We start from the raw sequence: 17,522 nt of genomic DNA, 5'->3' as shown, positions 1-17,522 counted from the left end.
ATAACCAGTCTTCATATTATTTGTATTTTCTCATGTTCAATAAAAATGATTTAATATATAAAAACAGTTAGTCGATGGCACTGGTTCTTTGAGGGTATTTGAAGTGTTTTGCCAATCGTTTTTTCTCTGTTATATTAGTATTTTGGGCAGTTTTGTTTGGTTTTTTTGGTGTCCATCTGGTGGAAAGAGCACAAAAGGACAATCAATGTTTTTGCATAAGCAAAGGAAAAGCTAATGCAAATAAGAGGGCAATGGCGCCATCTGCTGGAAAAAGCGCAAAAGGACAATGTAAGTGCATGGCAAAGAAAAAGCTATTCCAAAATAAAGCGGCAATGGCGCTCTTTGGTGGAAAGAGCGCAAAAGGACAATGTAACTGCATGGCAAAGGAAAAGCTATTCAAAATAAGATGGCAAAATGGCACCATCTGGTGGAAAGAGCGCAAAAGAAAAATGTAAGTGCATGGCAAAGGAAAAGCTATTGCGACGCGGCAATGGCGCCCTCTGGTGGAAAAAGTGCAAAAGGACAATGTAAGTGCATAGCAAAGGAAAAGCTATTGCGAGTAAGGTGGCAATGGCGCCCTCTGGTGGAAACAGGCAAAAGGACAATCAATGTGAGTGCATGGCAAAGGAAAAGCTATTGCTAATAAGGCGGCAATGGCACCCTCTGGTGGAAAGAGCACAAAATGACTATGTGAGTGCATGGCAAAGGAAAAGCTATTGCGAGTAAGGCGGCAATGGCGCCCTCTGGTGGAAAAAGTGCAAAAGGACAATGTAAGTGCATGGCAAACAAAAAGCTATTGCAAATAAGGTGGCAATAGCACCCTCTGGTGGAAACAGCACATAATGACTATGTGAGTGCATGGCAAAGGAAAAGCTATTGCGAAGCGGCAATGGTGCCCTCTGGTGGAGAAAGCAAAGGACAATCAATGTGAGTGTATGGCAAAGGAAAAGATATTGTAAATAAGGCGGCAATGGCGCCCTCTGCTGGAAACAGCACAAAAGGACAATGTGAATGCATGGCAAAGGAAAAGCTATTGCAAATAAGGTGGCAATGGCGCCCTCTGGTGGAAACAGTGCAAAAGAATCAATGTGAGTGCATGGCAAAGGAAAAGTTATTGCAAATAAAGCAGCAGTGGTGCCCTCTGTTGGAAACAGCTCAAAAGGACAATGTGAATGCATGGCAAAGGAAAAGCTGTTGCAGATAAGGCGGCAATGGCACCCTCTGGTGGAAAGGCAAAAGTACTATGAGTGCATGGCAAAGGAAAAGCTATTGCAGATAAGGCGTCAATGGTGCCCTCTGGTGGAAACAGCACAAAAGGACTATGTGAGTGCATGGCAAAGGAAAAGCTATTGCGAATAAGGTGGCAATGGCACCCTCTGGTATAAAGAGTGTAAAAGACAATCAATGTGAGTGCATGGCAAATTACAAGTGCTGCCCGATTTCCAATTCGAATCTATTCATGTTTTTAAAAAGTCAGCCTGGCCGATTTGGTGACCAACCCTCCTCCCGTCAGGTCTCCTAAAGCAGGAGCGACAGCGCTGCCTCTTGCTGGCCATCCACTGCCGCTCCTGCTTTTGGGGAGTGGATCAATTGGAAGTGCTGCAGCATTTAGGCACTCTTTGCAGTGTCCCCCGGCTTCCCCCTGGCCTCCTATTGTCCACCACGGTTCTCCAAGTGCTGCTCGGCTGCATTGTTGCTGTCACCTCCTTCCCGGCTGCTCTGGCACCGAGCCGCTGGTGAACTGCTGCCACCTGGGACTGAGCCACATCCCCGCCGATCTCCCTAGCTGGGTTATGTCTGTGTAAGTGCTGTAAAAAGCCTTCTCTCGTTTCTCTGTCACTATTTGCTTTTCTTTTTAATGCACTTTTTTTTGTAGAATGCATCTAAGTTGCAAGGGGGGAAGAAAAACTTTTGTTACCTGTCTCCGCCCCCTCCTACCCCAGTTACTTGAATGATGCTCCGTGCTGCATTTTGCTTTACTTGTGCCAGCTTGCCTATTGTTTTGCCTTTAGTTTTGTCTTGTAGAGTAAGTTTGTTTGTGTTGCTAGGAGTGTTAATGTGCTCTTGCTTTTTTTCAGGGGCATGATTGGTGCGATTTAGAGGGTGAATAAATATGAAAAGGTAAAATGCCACTTGTAGTTTTGTCAAAACATTTCTTACCAAGTACAGTTGTGCAGGAGAGTTCAGAACAGTATTTGGCAGATGCTTTTTACCTATTATTCCCAGGTTTGGGGGTCGTTATTTGATTGTGAAAGAAACAAATTTTTCACTTCTGTCCGGAGTACTGGAATACTGTTCTAGGACTCCCACAGAAATATCAAACTCAAGATTATCGGTGGCTTCCTTTTTGGATTAAGGCACCAAAGTGAAAGGGGTCGGCCTTGTTCAACTTATCAATCATGATTTTATCCTTTTAATCCTGGACCGCTGGAATTAAAAAAGGTACCGGGGGAGGGAGGAATAATGGGTCTAAAAACAGAGGAGATGGTGGCCAATGGGATTTAGGGAGGGAAGGAACAGAAAGGGATGGTGTAGAGGAGGGAGGATAGAGATACTAGATAGGAGGGTAGTTGGGAAGAAAAAGGGAGAGATGGTGAACCCTAGGGTGGTGGGGAAGGAGGGAGATGCTGGATGAAAGGGTAGTTGAGAAAAGGAGAGATGGTGGATCTAGGGATGGTGGGGTCCATTACTTCAGCTGCAGGGATGGAGACAGAAAAAAAAGGAAAAAGGAGAGATGCTGGATCTAGGGATGGTGGGGGTCCATCACTTCAGCTGCGGGGATGGAGACAGAAAAAAAGAAAGATGCCAGACCTCTGGGGGAGGGAAGGAGAGGATGGAGATGGATGGTTAGCGCTGGAAAAGAAGAAAACGACAAATGGGCAAGAGACCCTGGCAAACGAGTTATCAGAAGACAACCAGAGCCTGGGACCAACAAAAAGGTAGAAAAATAATTTTATTTTCTGTTTTGCGATTACAATATGTCAGATTTGAAATGTGTATCCTGCCAGAGCTGGTGTTAGACTGCGAACGTGAGCTAGGATTTAACAGAGAGGGGAAAAGTCTTGTTTATTTTGTTTACACCACAGCGCCAGTGTGGGTAGGAGAGGGCAAAGGGGGTGAAGAGGCTATAAAATAAACCCACCAGGATGTTTGAAGAAATCACCCACTTGGGCAGGAAAATCAAATTGAAGTTTTTTCCTGAATCGGGCAGCACCAGACTACTGATACTTCAACGGATCAGTCTTCCATTCAGCAGCTGAATTTCACTACTGAAACTTTTGCCATTTTCGCTCCGCCCCAGACCACTTCCCTTTTCTGGATGAATAAATTGGGCCTTTCTACGAAAAAAGATGACCAAATCTCTTTCTAGAGCCACCAGACAAGTTAAGGGGTGGGGGGGAAGCACTTAGGTGTTGCTGAATTATTACCCACTATTTCTATATTACCGTGTTTCCCTGAGAATAAGGCACTGTCATATTAATTTTGGGCCCAAAAACACACTAGGTCTTTTTAGGGTACAATGATCATATCTCCCTTCCTCTCCTCCACCCCAATTCTTCCTCTTTCCTTTCTCTCCCCCACCTGTGCAGCATCTTTCTTCTCTTCTCACCCTTCCCCTTATGCCTTTCCATCCTTCCTTCCTTCCCTCCCATCCCCCCTGCTGCCAAGCCAAACCCCCGCTGACCCTTCCATCTCTCCCTCCCATCTGAACCGCACCGACCGCGAGACCGATATCCCTTCTTCCAAACGACAGCAATCTAAACAGGCTGGGTCTGAACTTTAACCACAGCTGCTGGCAATAAACTCCCCCCTGCCCCCAGCTTGATAAAAGGGGGGCCTATATTTGTAGTCACTAAACCCATGTGGAAGACGTTGCTAAATCCCGACCCCTGAACCCTGCCCACGTTCTCTACAGACTAAGGCTTTCTACTTTTCTTCCCCTGCCACTAGGGGTCTCTTCATTTGTCCAACGCAAGCTTTTTTCCATTATGCCTTGCCCACATAATATATCTCCAAGTTTATTTAAAATTTGTTATTCCACTTATTCAAGCTTCTAAGCTGAGCACAATAAAAACAGGGGCAATACATAAAATATATTTCATATACAAGATAAGACTAGTAAACAAATAAGACAGACATATAGGAACGGTGGGAAAAGGGAAAGAACTGCATTAAAGGAAAGAAAAACAAAGAAGGGCTATACATATGGGAGGGGGGAACCTGTCATCGATTAGGGGATATCAATGCAGTACTCCCCTGAAATTCACAGGGGTTCCGTTCACCCACAAGTGCGTTTTTGAGTCTGTAAGACAGGGCATGTGGGGCGCCAGCAGGTGCAGTAAATCATACCTGGTATGCTCTTGGGGGAGGGGGGGGAAGAGAGGAATCTGCTGTCCAGAAGGCCGATTCAGACTCATTCCCTGGATTTTCTGACCAGAAGAGGTAGTCAGAAAATACCGCGAATGACTTGAGTTTGCAAACCATGAATTCACAGGGGTACACTGTACTGTGCATCCTTAATAGGACGGTTACGAGACATAAGCATCCTTGAACAGAAATGATTTTTATTATTCCAGCAGTAAGAAGCAAATACAAACAGTAGTACCATTCAGGAAATAACATTTTCAACAATATAATCAGTTCCCCTCCCATCCCCCCCTCCCCTCCCCAAGAATCCATGACCAGTCCAACAGCTGAGAGTGGGAATAAAATCTTAAAGATTCAAAAGTCTACTGCGAGCACGCGGTGTGAGGTCCTGCCAGAAGTGCTCCCACACCTGACAAAATTTGCGACCCAGGCCAAGAGTCAAGTCTCCCACCATGCGTCTCTCCAGTGTTGCGTGCACTATCATTAGGGATCTCCATTGTGCATATGACGGGGGATCACGGGACAGAAATGATTTTAAATTTAGATTTAAAACGGTCTAGGCCCGGGGCATCTCTTCCCTTAATTGGAGCAGAGTAGCAGTCCAAGTTTGGGAGAGCAGTAACGTGTTGTAAAAAGGAGGGACTGTTAAAATGATAGCACTACCTGTCCTCTTCCCTCCGCTTATAGCTTCAGGGGTACTTGTGATCTACCACCTTTAACCATGTTGTTCCAACTGTTGATAGTGTAAGGTTTGCCCTCAAAAAAGAAGGTGGTTCCAGTTAATCCAGACTGTGGCCTTCAAGACTACAATAGGATCTTCTTATAGCAGTACATGAGTCCTCTAGTGTACCAGCTTTTTGTCTCAGCCAATAATGCCTTATACCAGGGGTGTCCAATGTCGGTCCTCGAGGGCCGCAATCCAGTCGGGTTTTCAGGATTTCCCCAATGACTAGGCATGAGATCTATGTGCATGCACTGCTTTCAATGCATATTCATTGGGGAAATCCTGAAAACCCGACTGGATTACGGCCCTCGAGGACCAACATTGGACACCCCTGCCTTATACTATATCTTCCCCCCACCCCCCTTCATTAAGGACATTTGCTCCATGTCAAGGCATGTTTTCCTTAATTAAAATTCTGAAGTCTATTTTCAGTTGGGCCTACGTTATTGCCCCACCTAGAATATTAAAAAATAAAGGAATTTCTGAAGATTGTGGTAACTTATTCTATGGCTGCCCTTAGCCCAGGAGGTAGAGATGGGGGGAGTGTTACTGAGGCATCAGATGTATCAGTTCTCCTTTGATCTACCCCATTTTAATTGCATTTTAGATTTCTGGTTTCCTCATTACCCATTTATCATATGTTTTACTCCCCTCTGGATAATCTAGCTGAAGGCAATCTCATTTCAATCAAACTAATTTTATTATTTCCATTCAAAACTCATCATAACTCTTTTGGAAGCAGTGTGAATCTATGATCTCTGAATAATACTATATAGAGTAAGCCAGCCCTCAGTTTTAAATTGGCATATCTGATAGTTAAAGTCTTCAATGGTGCCAGGCTGGTGTTGGAACAGTCTGGGTGTTTTTGGTTTAGGCCATACAGAGCAGCATTTCCCTCCCCCCCCCCCCCCCAAATAAGTCCTGGAGTACCCCTTATAGTTAGGGTTACAGGAAATTAATGAATATGCATGGAATGGAGTTGGCATACAAATCATGCCTAGTCACTGTGGATATTCTGAACCCAACTGGAAAGGGGGCAACTCCAGGATCAACATGGGAAACACTGATCTACAGCAAGTGACTAGCCTGTGGGGCCTTCAGTTGAAGTAAGGCTATAGTTCTACCTGAGAAACACAGCTGTGCTTTACTATTCCTTTTAGAAAATCTTAAGGTTATCACTGAAAATATGATCTTTGGCTGGGCATTAGTAGAGTCGGGTTACTTTTTTCTAGATTTAGTCACACCTTTTGTCATGGTTCACACACTCCACACAAATTTGTGTTAGAGGAACTCCCTTCTCCAAAAGGCTTTTCACACAAGCTCTAGAAAGACGCTTTTCAAGAGAAACAAAAAACCTGAAAGTAGATCAGATTCAATACGCTTTTCAATATGCTTTAATAGACTAACATACAAAGAGATACAAAGTCATAACCTAGCTACAGGATATAAAATAGGCCATCATGGTAGGAAATAAAAACCAATTTAAAATTAAGGTCTTCAACTACATCCCCATCCCCTTTGACAGCCCCAGGCAATGATTTGGCAGGTAAAAAATTGTTTAAACTAAACTAGTCTGTTCTAGAGACTGTAGAGAAACATGCAGCAGGTTTTCCAGGACATTGGCCTCTTCACTTGAGCAGCACAGGGATGAAGACCCAGACCTGTGTGTATTCTTCCGAGAAACAGGAAGCCAGAAACAGGGCGTAGCGCCCAGCCTGAAGACACAGGTCGAATTTCTGACTCCGAATCAGACCGTCCTAAAGAGACAAATAAAGATCAGCAGATGAAGACATCACAGCCATGGGGGGGAACCATTAAGTTCTAAGCCCCAGCTGAGCTAGTGACTGACCTTGAGCAAGGCCATCTGTCCCAGTCTTGTAATTTACAATGCGAGGCGACACATCACATACCTTATCATAGGAAAATGCTTGATGTGGCGGTACATTTCTTTCCCCGTCCTGGACAACACAGGCCTGGAACGTAAAGATAGGACGTTCCACAAGAGGATGTGCCACACTGAGACACAGCTCATTCTTGACGTTGTGCCGTATCTCGTTCAGGGAACTGTACTCAAAGTACTATAAAAGAAAAATAAAGTTTTTATGTTCTGCCAGCATGCACGGTTGTGGGAAAAGTATGACTTTGTACAGAGCTTGTTCAAGGGCATCCAACATACTAGGTCAGTGGTACCTAACCCTGTCCTGGTGGACCACCAGCTAGTCAGGTTTTCAGGATAGTCCTGAAGAATATGCATGAGCTTTGCATATAATGGAGGTGACAGGCGTGCAAATCTGCTCTATGCATATTCATTATCCCAAAAACCCAACTGACTGGTGGTCCTCCAGGTTGGGAACCACTGTCCTAGGTAAACATGGCCCTGCCTGGAGGGGGGGGGGGGGGCACACAACTGAAGGCCTTATGCATATAGTCCAGTATCTCCCCTTTTCCTGTTCTCCCATCTCATTTCCTACCCTGGCCTTATGTTCTGCATCTCTCTAAACTAAACTAAACTAAACTAAGCCTTAAGTTTATATACCGCATCATCTCCACGCAAGCGGAGCTCGACACGGTTTACAAAGCTTAAAAATACAAGAAGAGGGGAGAGAGAGTTTACAAGGGCATATGAAAAGGGGGAAGTAGGAAGGAGATGTTATATATTAGAGAAAAGCCAGGTTTTCAGTTGTTTCCGGAACAGCTGGAGGGAGCCCAGGTTTCGCAGCGGGATAGTGAGATCGTTCCAAAGGCCCGTGATTTTGGAGAGGAGGGATCTTCCCAGTTTGCCTGCGTGGGGGATGCCACGTAGAGAGGGGAAGGATAGTTTATGTCTGTGGGCGGATCTGGTGGTAGCAGGCGTTTGGGCGAGGAAGGATAGAGGGATTAGTGGCGGAAGGATGCCATGAATTATCTTGAAAGCTAGACAGGAGCATTTGAAGTGAATTCTGGAAAGTACAGGGAGCCAGTGAAGCTTGGTAAGTAAGGGGGAGACATGATCAAATTTGCGTTTAGCAAAAATCAGTTTGGCTGCAGTATTCTGGATCTCTCCCCTATCAGAATGTTACTCAGCAATGGCATGATGTCAAATGCTAAAACCCATCCTCCCGATTCATTTCTTGTGTCGGGGGGGAACTGTAGCAGCATTTGAGGGCTGTCAACCAAATCAGAGTAAGTTTTGGAGACACAGGACAAGCAAGACAGCACCAGGAGACAAGGGAAGGTATCAATTATACTTCTGTGTAGAGTTCTCCAGGGATGCAGAATTACCAAACTCCCTCTTCCACTGCCCAATCAGATCAGCACTTCTCTGTAGCACAAATAATTGCTGGCAACATCTTTTGGCAGCCAGGGTGGGCTTTTCAGGCTTCCCTCTATGGTTCCTCCCTAGGTGTCACTTCCTCAGGACAAAATGCAGTAGTGAAAGGTAACCTTCCCACCAGCGTCCAAGGTACACAGGATAGATTGGGGATGTGGGATGAGTGAGAAATGCTGGCTGGGGAGGATAGGGTGAGAAGTGAGGGAGATTTTTTTTTGGGGGGGGGGAAGAAGGACAGGGTATATTGTTTAGTTGCATGGATTGTACTGAATTTCCTATTGAAGCAAAACTAAAACCCAGACCCCTGCTATGGTCAGCATAACCTCTACAAAGTGGTCAAATATCAAATCATTGGCTTAAGAGAAACTTAATTGTAGACTGAATAGCACATTTTTAAATCTTGGGGGCCGTAAATGGTTTTCATAGGACCAGTTCTTCAATAGCAATGTTCAAACTATTTGAAGGGTTATTGGCCTTCTATCAGCTTTTACCAGTTGAATCTGAAACTGGAAGTTTCGAAATGTCATCCAAAATGCATGTCTCCAATCTCTGGTTGGAAGTTCCCCAAGATCGTTTGATTTTTGACCTGTTTTGTAGCATGCTGTCCATAACGGGTATCTGATTTTTCTCCTAGGACAAGCAGGATGAGTCAGCCACATAAGGATGACTGTTGTGTGGCTGACTATCCTGCTGTCCACGGAGAACCTACATTACAGGTAAGTAACTACACTTTTTGGGCTCACAATGTAGCTTATCCTTCAGTTGTATAAATGCTGTCTCCAAATAGAGATGCAGGGAAGTTTTACACTGAACAATTTCTTCTGCTAGATCACCAGTTCCCCCCACCTTCCCCCCCCCCATGAAATTGTAATGAGTTAAAAAAAAAAAAAAGTAAAAGTTACATGAAACAAAGAATAATAACAAAACATCAATGAGTGTCACAGTACATATCAGTAAAGCATACAAGTGCCATACCGCCATGGTAGCGGTTTCTACCGTAGCCTGGATTGCCAAATGCTCCCACGCTCATAGAATTTCTATGCTTGCTGGAGCAGTATTTTAACAAAAAAAAAAAAAAAAAAGGGAGGGGCTAAATGGGAGGGGGAGGGAAGTTTAATGAATGAATATACTGAATTCAGGATAATTAGCAAAAAAATTTTTAAAGTGTTAAGTCATATAAACTTGCAAATTACCACGTGTGTACAGAATTCTGCTAGGAGTAATTGCCACCCTACCAAAAACACTGCTGCCCAGCCAGTCTTGAGGGCCAAAACAGTAGGGGTGGGTTTAAGGTTTCCACAAGGGGAACGTGAACGATACTGTTTATATGCAAACAGATGTAAATATCATGCCATGTTCCCATTGCAGAAAGGAAACCTCATACCCACCCTACCCTAGACAGATCAGATCTGGCCCTTACTACAGATAGGTACCTTTCCCCCTCCCTTACACACAAAAGAAGCCCCCTTCTTACCTGCGTAGCTGGGTCTCCTTGGCATTTACTTGTGCCAACTTCAGCCTTGCCATCTTCCAACTCACCAACATTCAGGCACCTCTTCAGACCTAAATTCACAAGCTGGTAAAAAAAAGATAAAAATTATAAGCAGGTTACCCAAGGGTTTAGAACTGAGTCACTAGGGAAAGTGTCACCAGCCTGGTAATTCAATATACAGCAGGTCTGCTGTGGTCTCGAAGTCCCCCACCCACAGATGGGCATCACCTAAGAACATAAGAATTTCTGCTGCTGGGTCAGACCAGTGGTCCATCATGCCCATCAGTCCGCTCACACGACGGCCCTTAGATCAAAGGCCAGTGCCCTATTTGAGTCTAGCCTTACTTGCTTACGTTCTGGTTCAGCAGGAACTATCTAACCTTTTCTTGAATCCCAGGAGGGTGCTTTCCCCTGTAACAGCATTCCAGATTTCTACCACTCTGGGTGAAGAAGAACTTACTTATGTTTATATGGAATCTATCCACTTTAACTTTAGGGAGAGTGCCCTCTTGTTCTCTCCACCTTGGAGAAGGTAAACAATCTCTTGCTCTACTAAGTCTATTCCCTTCAATATCTTAAATGTTTTGATCATGTCCCCTTTTCAGTCTCCTCTTTTCAAGGGAGAAGAGGCCTAATTTCTCTAGCCTCTCATTGTACGGCAACTAGTTTGAAGTCCCCAGCTGGAGGATCTCTCGAGCTGCCTCGGAATTCAACTCTAACTACATTGATGTTAACCATTCTGAAGGAGCCTTTAAACATCTCCTTATACAGAGGCCTAGAGTACTCACAGCGCCATAAAAGCGTGGGTTGAGTTCTGGAATGAAGAAGTCTGAGCGGACGGTGTTCATGTACCAGCCAAAAGATTTACAGCCCAACTGCTGTCGCAACCGATGTCTCTGGCTCAGGTCCCCGTATGACTTCTAGGCAGAGGTAGAAGAGTAACAAAACAAAAAAAACAGCAGTCAGGCCTCTGTTCACGAGACAGCAAAATGGAGTGGGCCACTGGGGCCTTGGCTTCATCAACTAGCTCAGAGAAATGTTGAGAAATTTGGTTCCCTTTCCCCATTCCCTCCCATCAAAAAAAAGAAAGAAAAGTTTTCTACTATATCTGATACATGAACCTAATCCAGCTATGGTTTTCTACACAATGAAAGGGGGTGGGTGAGGCAAGGAGGTTTTAAATAAAATTCCAAGTTTTACCTCCTTGAATATACGGGCAGCCTCCATATGCCTGTGATAGAACAGCATCTTGTATTCATTCATCCAAACTTCGGCGAGTCGTACTAGGTTCCGAGACACCACCAAGCTTCCCTCAGGGAACGTGCGAGGGTTCTCCATGTGGTAGATGTGGCCCACCACAGAGCAGGGCACAATCTCCAGCTTTCCTCCACACATCCATACCTGAGGTGGGAGAACATCTTTTGAAAGACTTGACCCTCCTGCTTAATCCCTCCTATCTCCTGCCAAGAACACCATAGCAGGTATGCAGCCTGCTCCCGCTTCCCATGCCTCTTACCCTAAGAGACATTTCCAAATTCTCGCCTCCCCAGATTTGCATGTCTGGATCATAGGTCCCAATGTGCTGGAAGAAGGATTTGGAGATAGCAAAGATTACCCCAGCTATGACTGGTGTCCTAGATACAAAGAGAAAGCTGTCAAGTCCTTGCCTAGGAGAATTAAGCAGAGTGGGTAAGTATTGTGTTGCTTACAGGAAGGGCTGAGTCTCATCCATCCGCATGTCCTCTAGGGCTTGGGGCAGAGGCTCAAACATGAACACCAGGGACCAGTCAAAGGTTCCACGGGAATGGTTTGAGGGCTTGGGGACAGGCTGATGAAACTGGAAGGTGTGCGGGTCGATGAAAGCAATGTCGGGGCTCACAACAAGGGTGTTGTCCAAAGCGATCCGCTCCAGAAGTGGTTCCAACCACCCTGGCCAGCACTCGCCTACAGACGAGAGGAGACATAGGTATCCTTGAACTCTAAAATGGGAGGGGGAAGACTACCAAGTACTAGGACACCTCTTGTGAGACTATCACACATGCTATTGAATGCCTAATCCGCCACCACTAAGTCACCTCCAAGTGCAGTGTCACGTGTCCTTGACCAAGTGCTCCTTTCCTGGTTCCAGCTATTCCTGTGCCCTCTCAAACCAGTTTCACCTCCGGTGGGGCCTCTACTCACAATGGGCATCCAGGAACACCAGTACATCTGCTTTGGCCTGCTCAGCTCCCAGCAGCCTGGCACCTACCAGCCCCTTCCTCACTGGCTGCCGTAGAAGTCTCACCAATGGCAGCTGTCTCAAATACTCATCCAGTGTTTTCTTCAAGTCCTCTGTAGGCAGGAGAAACAAGAGCCCCCCCATCCCCCACCAAAGCCTTCATCAGAACCAATACATAACTCTCATTGGAGCACACTATCGGTTCAGTCTAAGCCAGACATGGGCAACTCTGGTCCTCAAGGGCTGGAATCCAATTGGGGTTTTCAGGATTTCCCAATGAATATGCATTGAAAGTAGTGCATGCAAATAGGTCTCATGCATATTCATTGGGGAAATCCTGAAAACCCAAATGGATTCCGGCCCTCGAGGAGGGACTTTGAGACCCCTGGCCTAGACCAGACATGGGCAACTCTGATCCTAAACTACACTATTGTATCTGGTAAACTATTTCCTTAGCCTTTTCCAGAGAGGCAAGAGAGTGGAAGGTTATGAAACCTGGTCATGTATTCATTCACTGGCAACTGAGGAATGCACCTCAGTTCTCCACCTAAGCTAGAGAACAGTACCTATGGTCTCGGAAAGTAGACCGCCATGGAAGTCAAACCAAAGAAGGGCAAGATGATTTCCTATGGTTCCCTCGCATCTGATGCTAGATCCCCTCTCCAAGATACCACATCCATTGTAGGGCTGGCTTACCGTTGGTACTGGCATCATCTACAAGGATTATCTCGTGCAAGAGAATGTGGGGTACAGTGGCAAGGACACTGTAGACTGTACGCAGCAGAGTTGAGAAGGCCTCATTGTGGAAGATGATGATGACACTGACGGGGGACAGGGCCGGACAGCGCTTGAACTTCTTCGCCAAACACCTTTCAGAGGGGACAAGAGGAGTAGGTTGCGTTATGGCAGAAAGTAAAATCATAAGCAATAAAGGATTATCTCAGAGGCTCACTAGAGGCATGGAAAGACATTACTCCATCCCTTGCTCCCAGGCAGCGTCTCCTGCACCTAAACCCAGAGAATTGTGTGTGGGACTGTGGGCACAGTGGTTAGAGCTACAGCCTTGGCACTGAGGTTATGGGTTCAAACCCTGTTCTGTTCCTTTTGACCTGGGCAAGTCACTTAAGCCCCCATTGCCCAAGGTAAGATTGTGAGCCCACTGAGACAGATAAGGAAAAAGTGCTCAAGTACCTGAATATAAACCACTTAGGGTATAAGTGATATATAGATACTTAAGGAAGGTCAGCGATCCAAATGCCTCCATGATTTCCATCACAGAGGCTAACAAGTTTCATTACCAAGAGGCTATTTCTCAGGTACCCAACATCTGCAATTGAGAAACTACAGCAGTGTAGTGGAAGATGGTGCCAGTTGCCCTCATTAAAAAGATTTCCCAACCTAGATTGTTTCTTACATTACACCCTCTGACCTTTGGCAGGTCTCTTCAGCACAATGCTAGCAGTGGATCAGAGATTTGAAGTCGTCCCCTGGCTTATAAAGTCATGTTCCCGTCCAAGCAGAGCACATGAGCCAAGTCGCTCCTACATTTTAGGAACATTGCTCAAAAATTTTTTGCAAATTGGGAAAATTGTTAGTTTAGAAGGTGTCACTCAGATGAGAAAAACAATGTGCCTGCACCCAACCAAGCCTTAGAGGGAGCATTGCATACAAGCGACGTTCATTACTATCTTGGTACATAAACCAATTTGGAGATTATGCCTTCGCTAGAAAGTTTGTTTTTTTTAAGTGTAGTCTGTGTTAAGTCTGGAACTCAATCTAGTACAATTGTAACCTAGAACTGTGTGTGAGAATGTTGAACTTTCTGGGTCAACCATGCTGCATAATTTCAGCAAATCCAGCTACAGCCAGCCGAATAACCGTTCCCCTTACATGACATCTTTTGTGTCTTGTTTGTTTAGATTATAAGCTCTTTCAAGCAGGGACTGCTGACCAACTCTATACTGTGCTGCATATGTCTGGTAGCGCTATTGAAATAATTAGCAGGTTGTAGACTGAAGATTTCCCATTGTGGGACCAGCAATTCTAGCCCAGTTGCTCAGGGGAATCTCACGCCAACTCTTAGTGTGTTTAAGCAAAGTAAACTAGAAATGATTGCTGATGCTTTAAGACCGGGCCTGCCCTGCCTGCCATGATTTAAGACTACAAAATCTTATCCCCAATGCGGATGGCATGACCTATCTTTGCCTTCGTTGTTAAAACCACTTTTTAAAAGTGACAAGTTTGCTGTCAAGCCACCTCTTCAGTCTCAGGTTGACTGGTTCTCCTTGACAAGTCCAAGTTTCAAGCAAGATAAAAATCAAATACAACAGACAGATCTAGATGGATTAAGACCAACTCCTTCATTCTCTCACTAGTCATTACCTAAGCCGCTCAGTTTGTCAACCCACCCACAACTTCTTTGGGCAGTAGGCCTAGAAACTGAGTCTGCAGTCCAACCCTAACCTCAGCAAAGAGGATTAAAGGTGCAAGTCAAAACGCATGCGTTTATGACCAATACTTGGTTAAGCAGGATTACAAAAAAGTCATCTGGGACAGGCTCAGCTAAGCCTTATTGCCCCCTTTGCATGCTGGGTTATGCATTTCCTGCTCATCAACTACCATAAGTCTACAAATTTATAGTGGCAATAGGGACAAAGCCAGAGCCAGCTCAGACTGTTTCTACCGACACAAGGCTTGCTAGTAACCTTACATGGCATCTATAAGAAAGCTAAGCTCTGTGTAGAGATGAGGTTGGCACGACAGGCAATCAAGAAGCACATAATAAAAACTGTACACCACACACAGTTTTGTTCCCATCTTACTCAGGGGGTCTGGTATCTGGTCCAAGGTCCCGAAGCAGAGAGATACGATCGCTGACAAAGGTATTCAAGTTATACTTTGCGTAGCCCAAATTCTGCGCCATCTCCTCTTCTGCTGTCAGATCCGACACCCGGTATGCGCTTCCCCCTGCGCCAGGGGATGAGGCATCTTGGCGAGGCCGCTGGAAGTAGGGCTGGAGCTCAGCAGCAGAATAGTAGTCAAGGAGGCAGCCCTTGGGCCCTTCATTCTCTTGTGGTGGTGAGCTCTGCCGCCGAAGGGTGCTGTTATCACTGTGTACACTCATAACATGGACCGTAGCATGCCTGGGTTTAAAAGCTGACTCCCGACTCAACGGCTGTTGCATCTCTACGATCTTAGAGGTGGACCGCTGCGTAAAACCCAGCATCAGGAGACAAAAGATGCAGAAGAACAGCACCCACACATTACCGCATGAGGGAGGCATGGCCAGACCCTGAAGAGGGGATGAGAGGATAAAAGAGAGGAGGGGCTGAAGGAAGACACAACAAGGATTAAAGAGATATTCTGTTATTCAGGCAGTTCTCTAAAAAGAATCAGTTATCTAGATAGGGAAGGGGTGAAGCCCAACACCAGTTTTCCCCACCAGCACAAAATGGCTGCCTCCATCAACAGACATCTTAAGCTGCAGGAGTGTCCTGGATCTAACAGCATATCTAGATGGCCTTTAAAGATTAGATCTACTACACCCTTCTATCATCTTCTCCAGGAGCAGTTACCTCTCAATTTCAAAACAACTTAAGATCTTATTCTCTATCTACCAATAGAAAATTCCTGAACACAACATGGCATACAAGAGACATAAGTCACTTTCTATATGGGTTTATTATGCACTCCACAGAAGAGGGACATATTGATGTGTAGAATATAGCCTTTCTACTACACAATTTAGGGGCCTTAAGAGAAAGTAAGTGGAGAAAAAGCCTCAAGGTTAGAGCAATTGGCTGACAATAGGGAGCCCCTTGTAACCATGGGGCAGTCACTTTACACCCTCCCCAATTACCTCAGGTACAAAGCTAAGTCCTCCAGGGACAGAAAAACACTGTAAAGCGTTGAGAGTCATATCTAGTCATTAACTACTGATCCAAGTAGCATATATAGGGAGAAAGTTACTACTACCCCAATTAAAAATGTTAAAGTACACATTGCTTTTGAAGGCTGAAATTAACTGTTTGTATGCTGCAGAGAATCAGTTAAACTCATCAGAACACAAACAGCAACATCCAGGTTTATACACTTAAAAAAAGAGAGAAAGAAAGGCATGAATAACTAAAACTAGCATTTTTTTCTAGTCTTAAGTAATTGGCACCACAAGAGATTAGCACCAATTTTCCAGCTCAAAACTATAACCTACTTCTAAAATGAAACAAAAGCAGAGTTATAAAAAGTCCCCCCCCCCCTTCTTATACTCAATAACCTCTCATTTCTAAATAAGAGAGAGAAAAAGAAATTGAACCATGAGCCCAGACAGTTTGCTCCAGGTCCTTCTGAATGCACCTCACTCACCTGTTACTGGAACAGAACAGAACAGAACCACACCCCTAACCTCTATAGAGGCTAAAACCTGGAGGAGCTCTTTAAATACAGCTGTCCCCAAGGCCATGGGGTGGCTGAGCTAATCAATTTCAATCATTAAAAAAATTGCTAAGATATACATTGTGATATTGCTCTTCTTTCTTGTAATAGTAATTTGTTGTTTTTAAAAAAAAAATAAATTTTGGTTCACATATGCAGGTATTGGGTTAGGCAGCAGCGATGGTTGGCGGAGGAGGAGGCTGCAGATTGGAGAACCTAGCAGGGTCCTGCAGGTTCCCTGCCTCCTTCTTCCCCTGTCCCCCCCCCCCCTCGCCTCCTGCCTTGCAGTGCCAGGTTTTAAACCAGTGGTCTCAAACTCGAACCCTTTGAAGGGCCACATTTTGGATTTGGAGGTACTTGGAGGTCCTCAGAAAAAGTGTAGTTACTTACCTGTAACGTAGGTTCTCCGTGGACAGCAGGATAGTCAGCCACATCTGGGTAATGTCTTATTAAAGAAATGACAATTTTGCATGAGGTAAAACTCTTTTTAATGTATAAATCTTTCCTTTTGACTAAGTCTTAATAATAATATTGTCACTTTTAGCTAAAGAGACATAGGATCAAGAAACTGTTTTATTTTATTTTTGTGATTATGATAAAACATACCAAGGGCCTCAAAATAGTACCTGGCAGGCCGCATGTGGTCTCGGGCCGTGAGTTTGAGACCACTGTTGTAAACACTCTAGCCAGAGGGGGGGGGCTCTTTGTTTTGGCTTGCGCTGGTTGTGCAGACGTGGTGCGCAGGTGCGTGCTCTGTGTAATCATGGCGAGAGAGGTAGAGAGGTGAGCGGGGGTCTGGTATCCTTCTGTAATCCGTCCCATCTGATTTTGTTTGATTTTCCTTGTGCTTGATAACAAGGTTAGTGATATTCCTCGTCAATCTGGAGTATTTTTTGTCGCTGTGCTATCTCCAGGTCTCTGTATTGGGTGCGCATCTAATATGGTGGCTGTTGGAATTTCCGGGTTCTCCCTTTGATAA

General features: G+C 45.0%; 1 protein-coding gene across 3 annotated transcripts in view; it reads right to left on the bottom strand.

The window, feature by feature from the left end:
• Positions 1-6,458: 6,458 nt before the first annotated feature.
• Positions 6,459-17,522, bottom strand: part of LOC117346348 (polypeptide N-acetylgalactosaminyltransferase 6-like) — a 54,935-nt gene continuing 43,871 nt past the window's right edge. Inside the window, exons 1-11 of one of the 3 annotated variants that reach the window (XM_033915754.1) lie at positions 16,475-16,514; positions 14,935-15,440; positions 12,809-12,981; positions 12,076-12,225; positions 11,604-11,838; positions 11,411-11,528; positions 11,095-11,295; positions 10,683-10,814; positions 9,877-9,978; positions 7,003-7,170; positions 6,459-6,849 (exon numbers count right to left, since the gene is read on the bottom strand). In XM_033915754.1, coding sequence (XP_033771645.1) covers positions 6,721-6,849; positions 7,003-7,170; positions 9,877-9,978; positions 10,683-10,814; positions 11,095-11,295; positions 11,411-11,528; positions 11,604-11,838; positions 12,076-12,225; positions 12,809-12,981; positions 14,935-15,395 — 1,869 coding nt within the window. In that variant the 5' untranslated portion in view covers positions 15,396-15,440; positions 16,475-16,514 and the 3' untranslated portion in view covers positions 6,459-6,720. Of the gene's footprint in view, positions 6,850-7,002; positions 7,171-9,876; positions 9,979-10,682; positions 10,815-11,094; positions 11,296-11,410; positions 11,529-11,603; positions 11,839-12,075; positions 12,226-12,808; positions 12,982-14,934; positions 15,441-16,474; positions 16,515-17,522 lie in introns of those variants that run through there. The other 2 variants (XM_033915755.1, XM_033915756.1) reach the window with 2 other exon arrangements.

This window comes from Geotrypetes seraphini, chromosome 12 (assembly GCF_902459505.1).
Source record: "Geotrypetes seraphini chromosome 12, aGeoSer1.1, whole genome shotgun sequence".
Taxonomy (NCBI): domain Eukaryota; kingdom Metazoa; phylum Chordata; class Amphibia; order Gymnophiona; family Dermophiidae; genus Geotrypetes; species Geotrypetes seraphini.
This window is presented reverse-complemented; position numbering and strand designations above follow the sequence as displayed.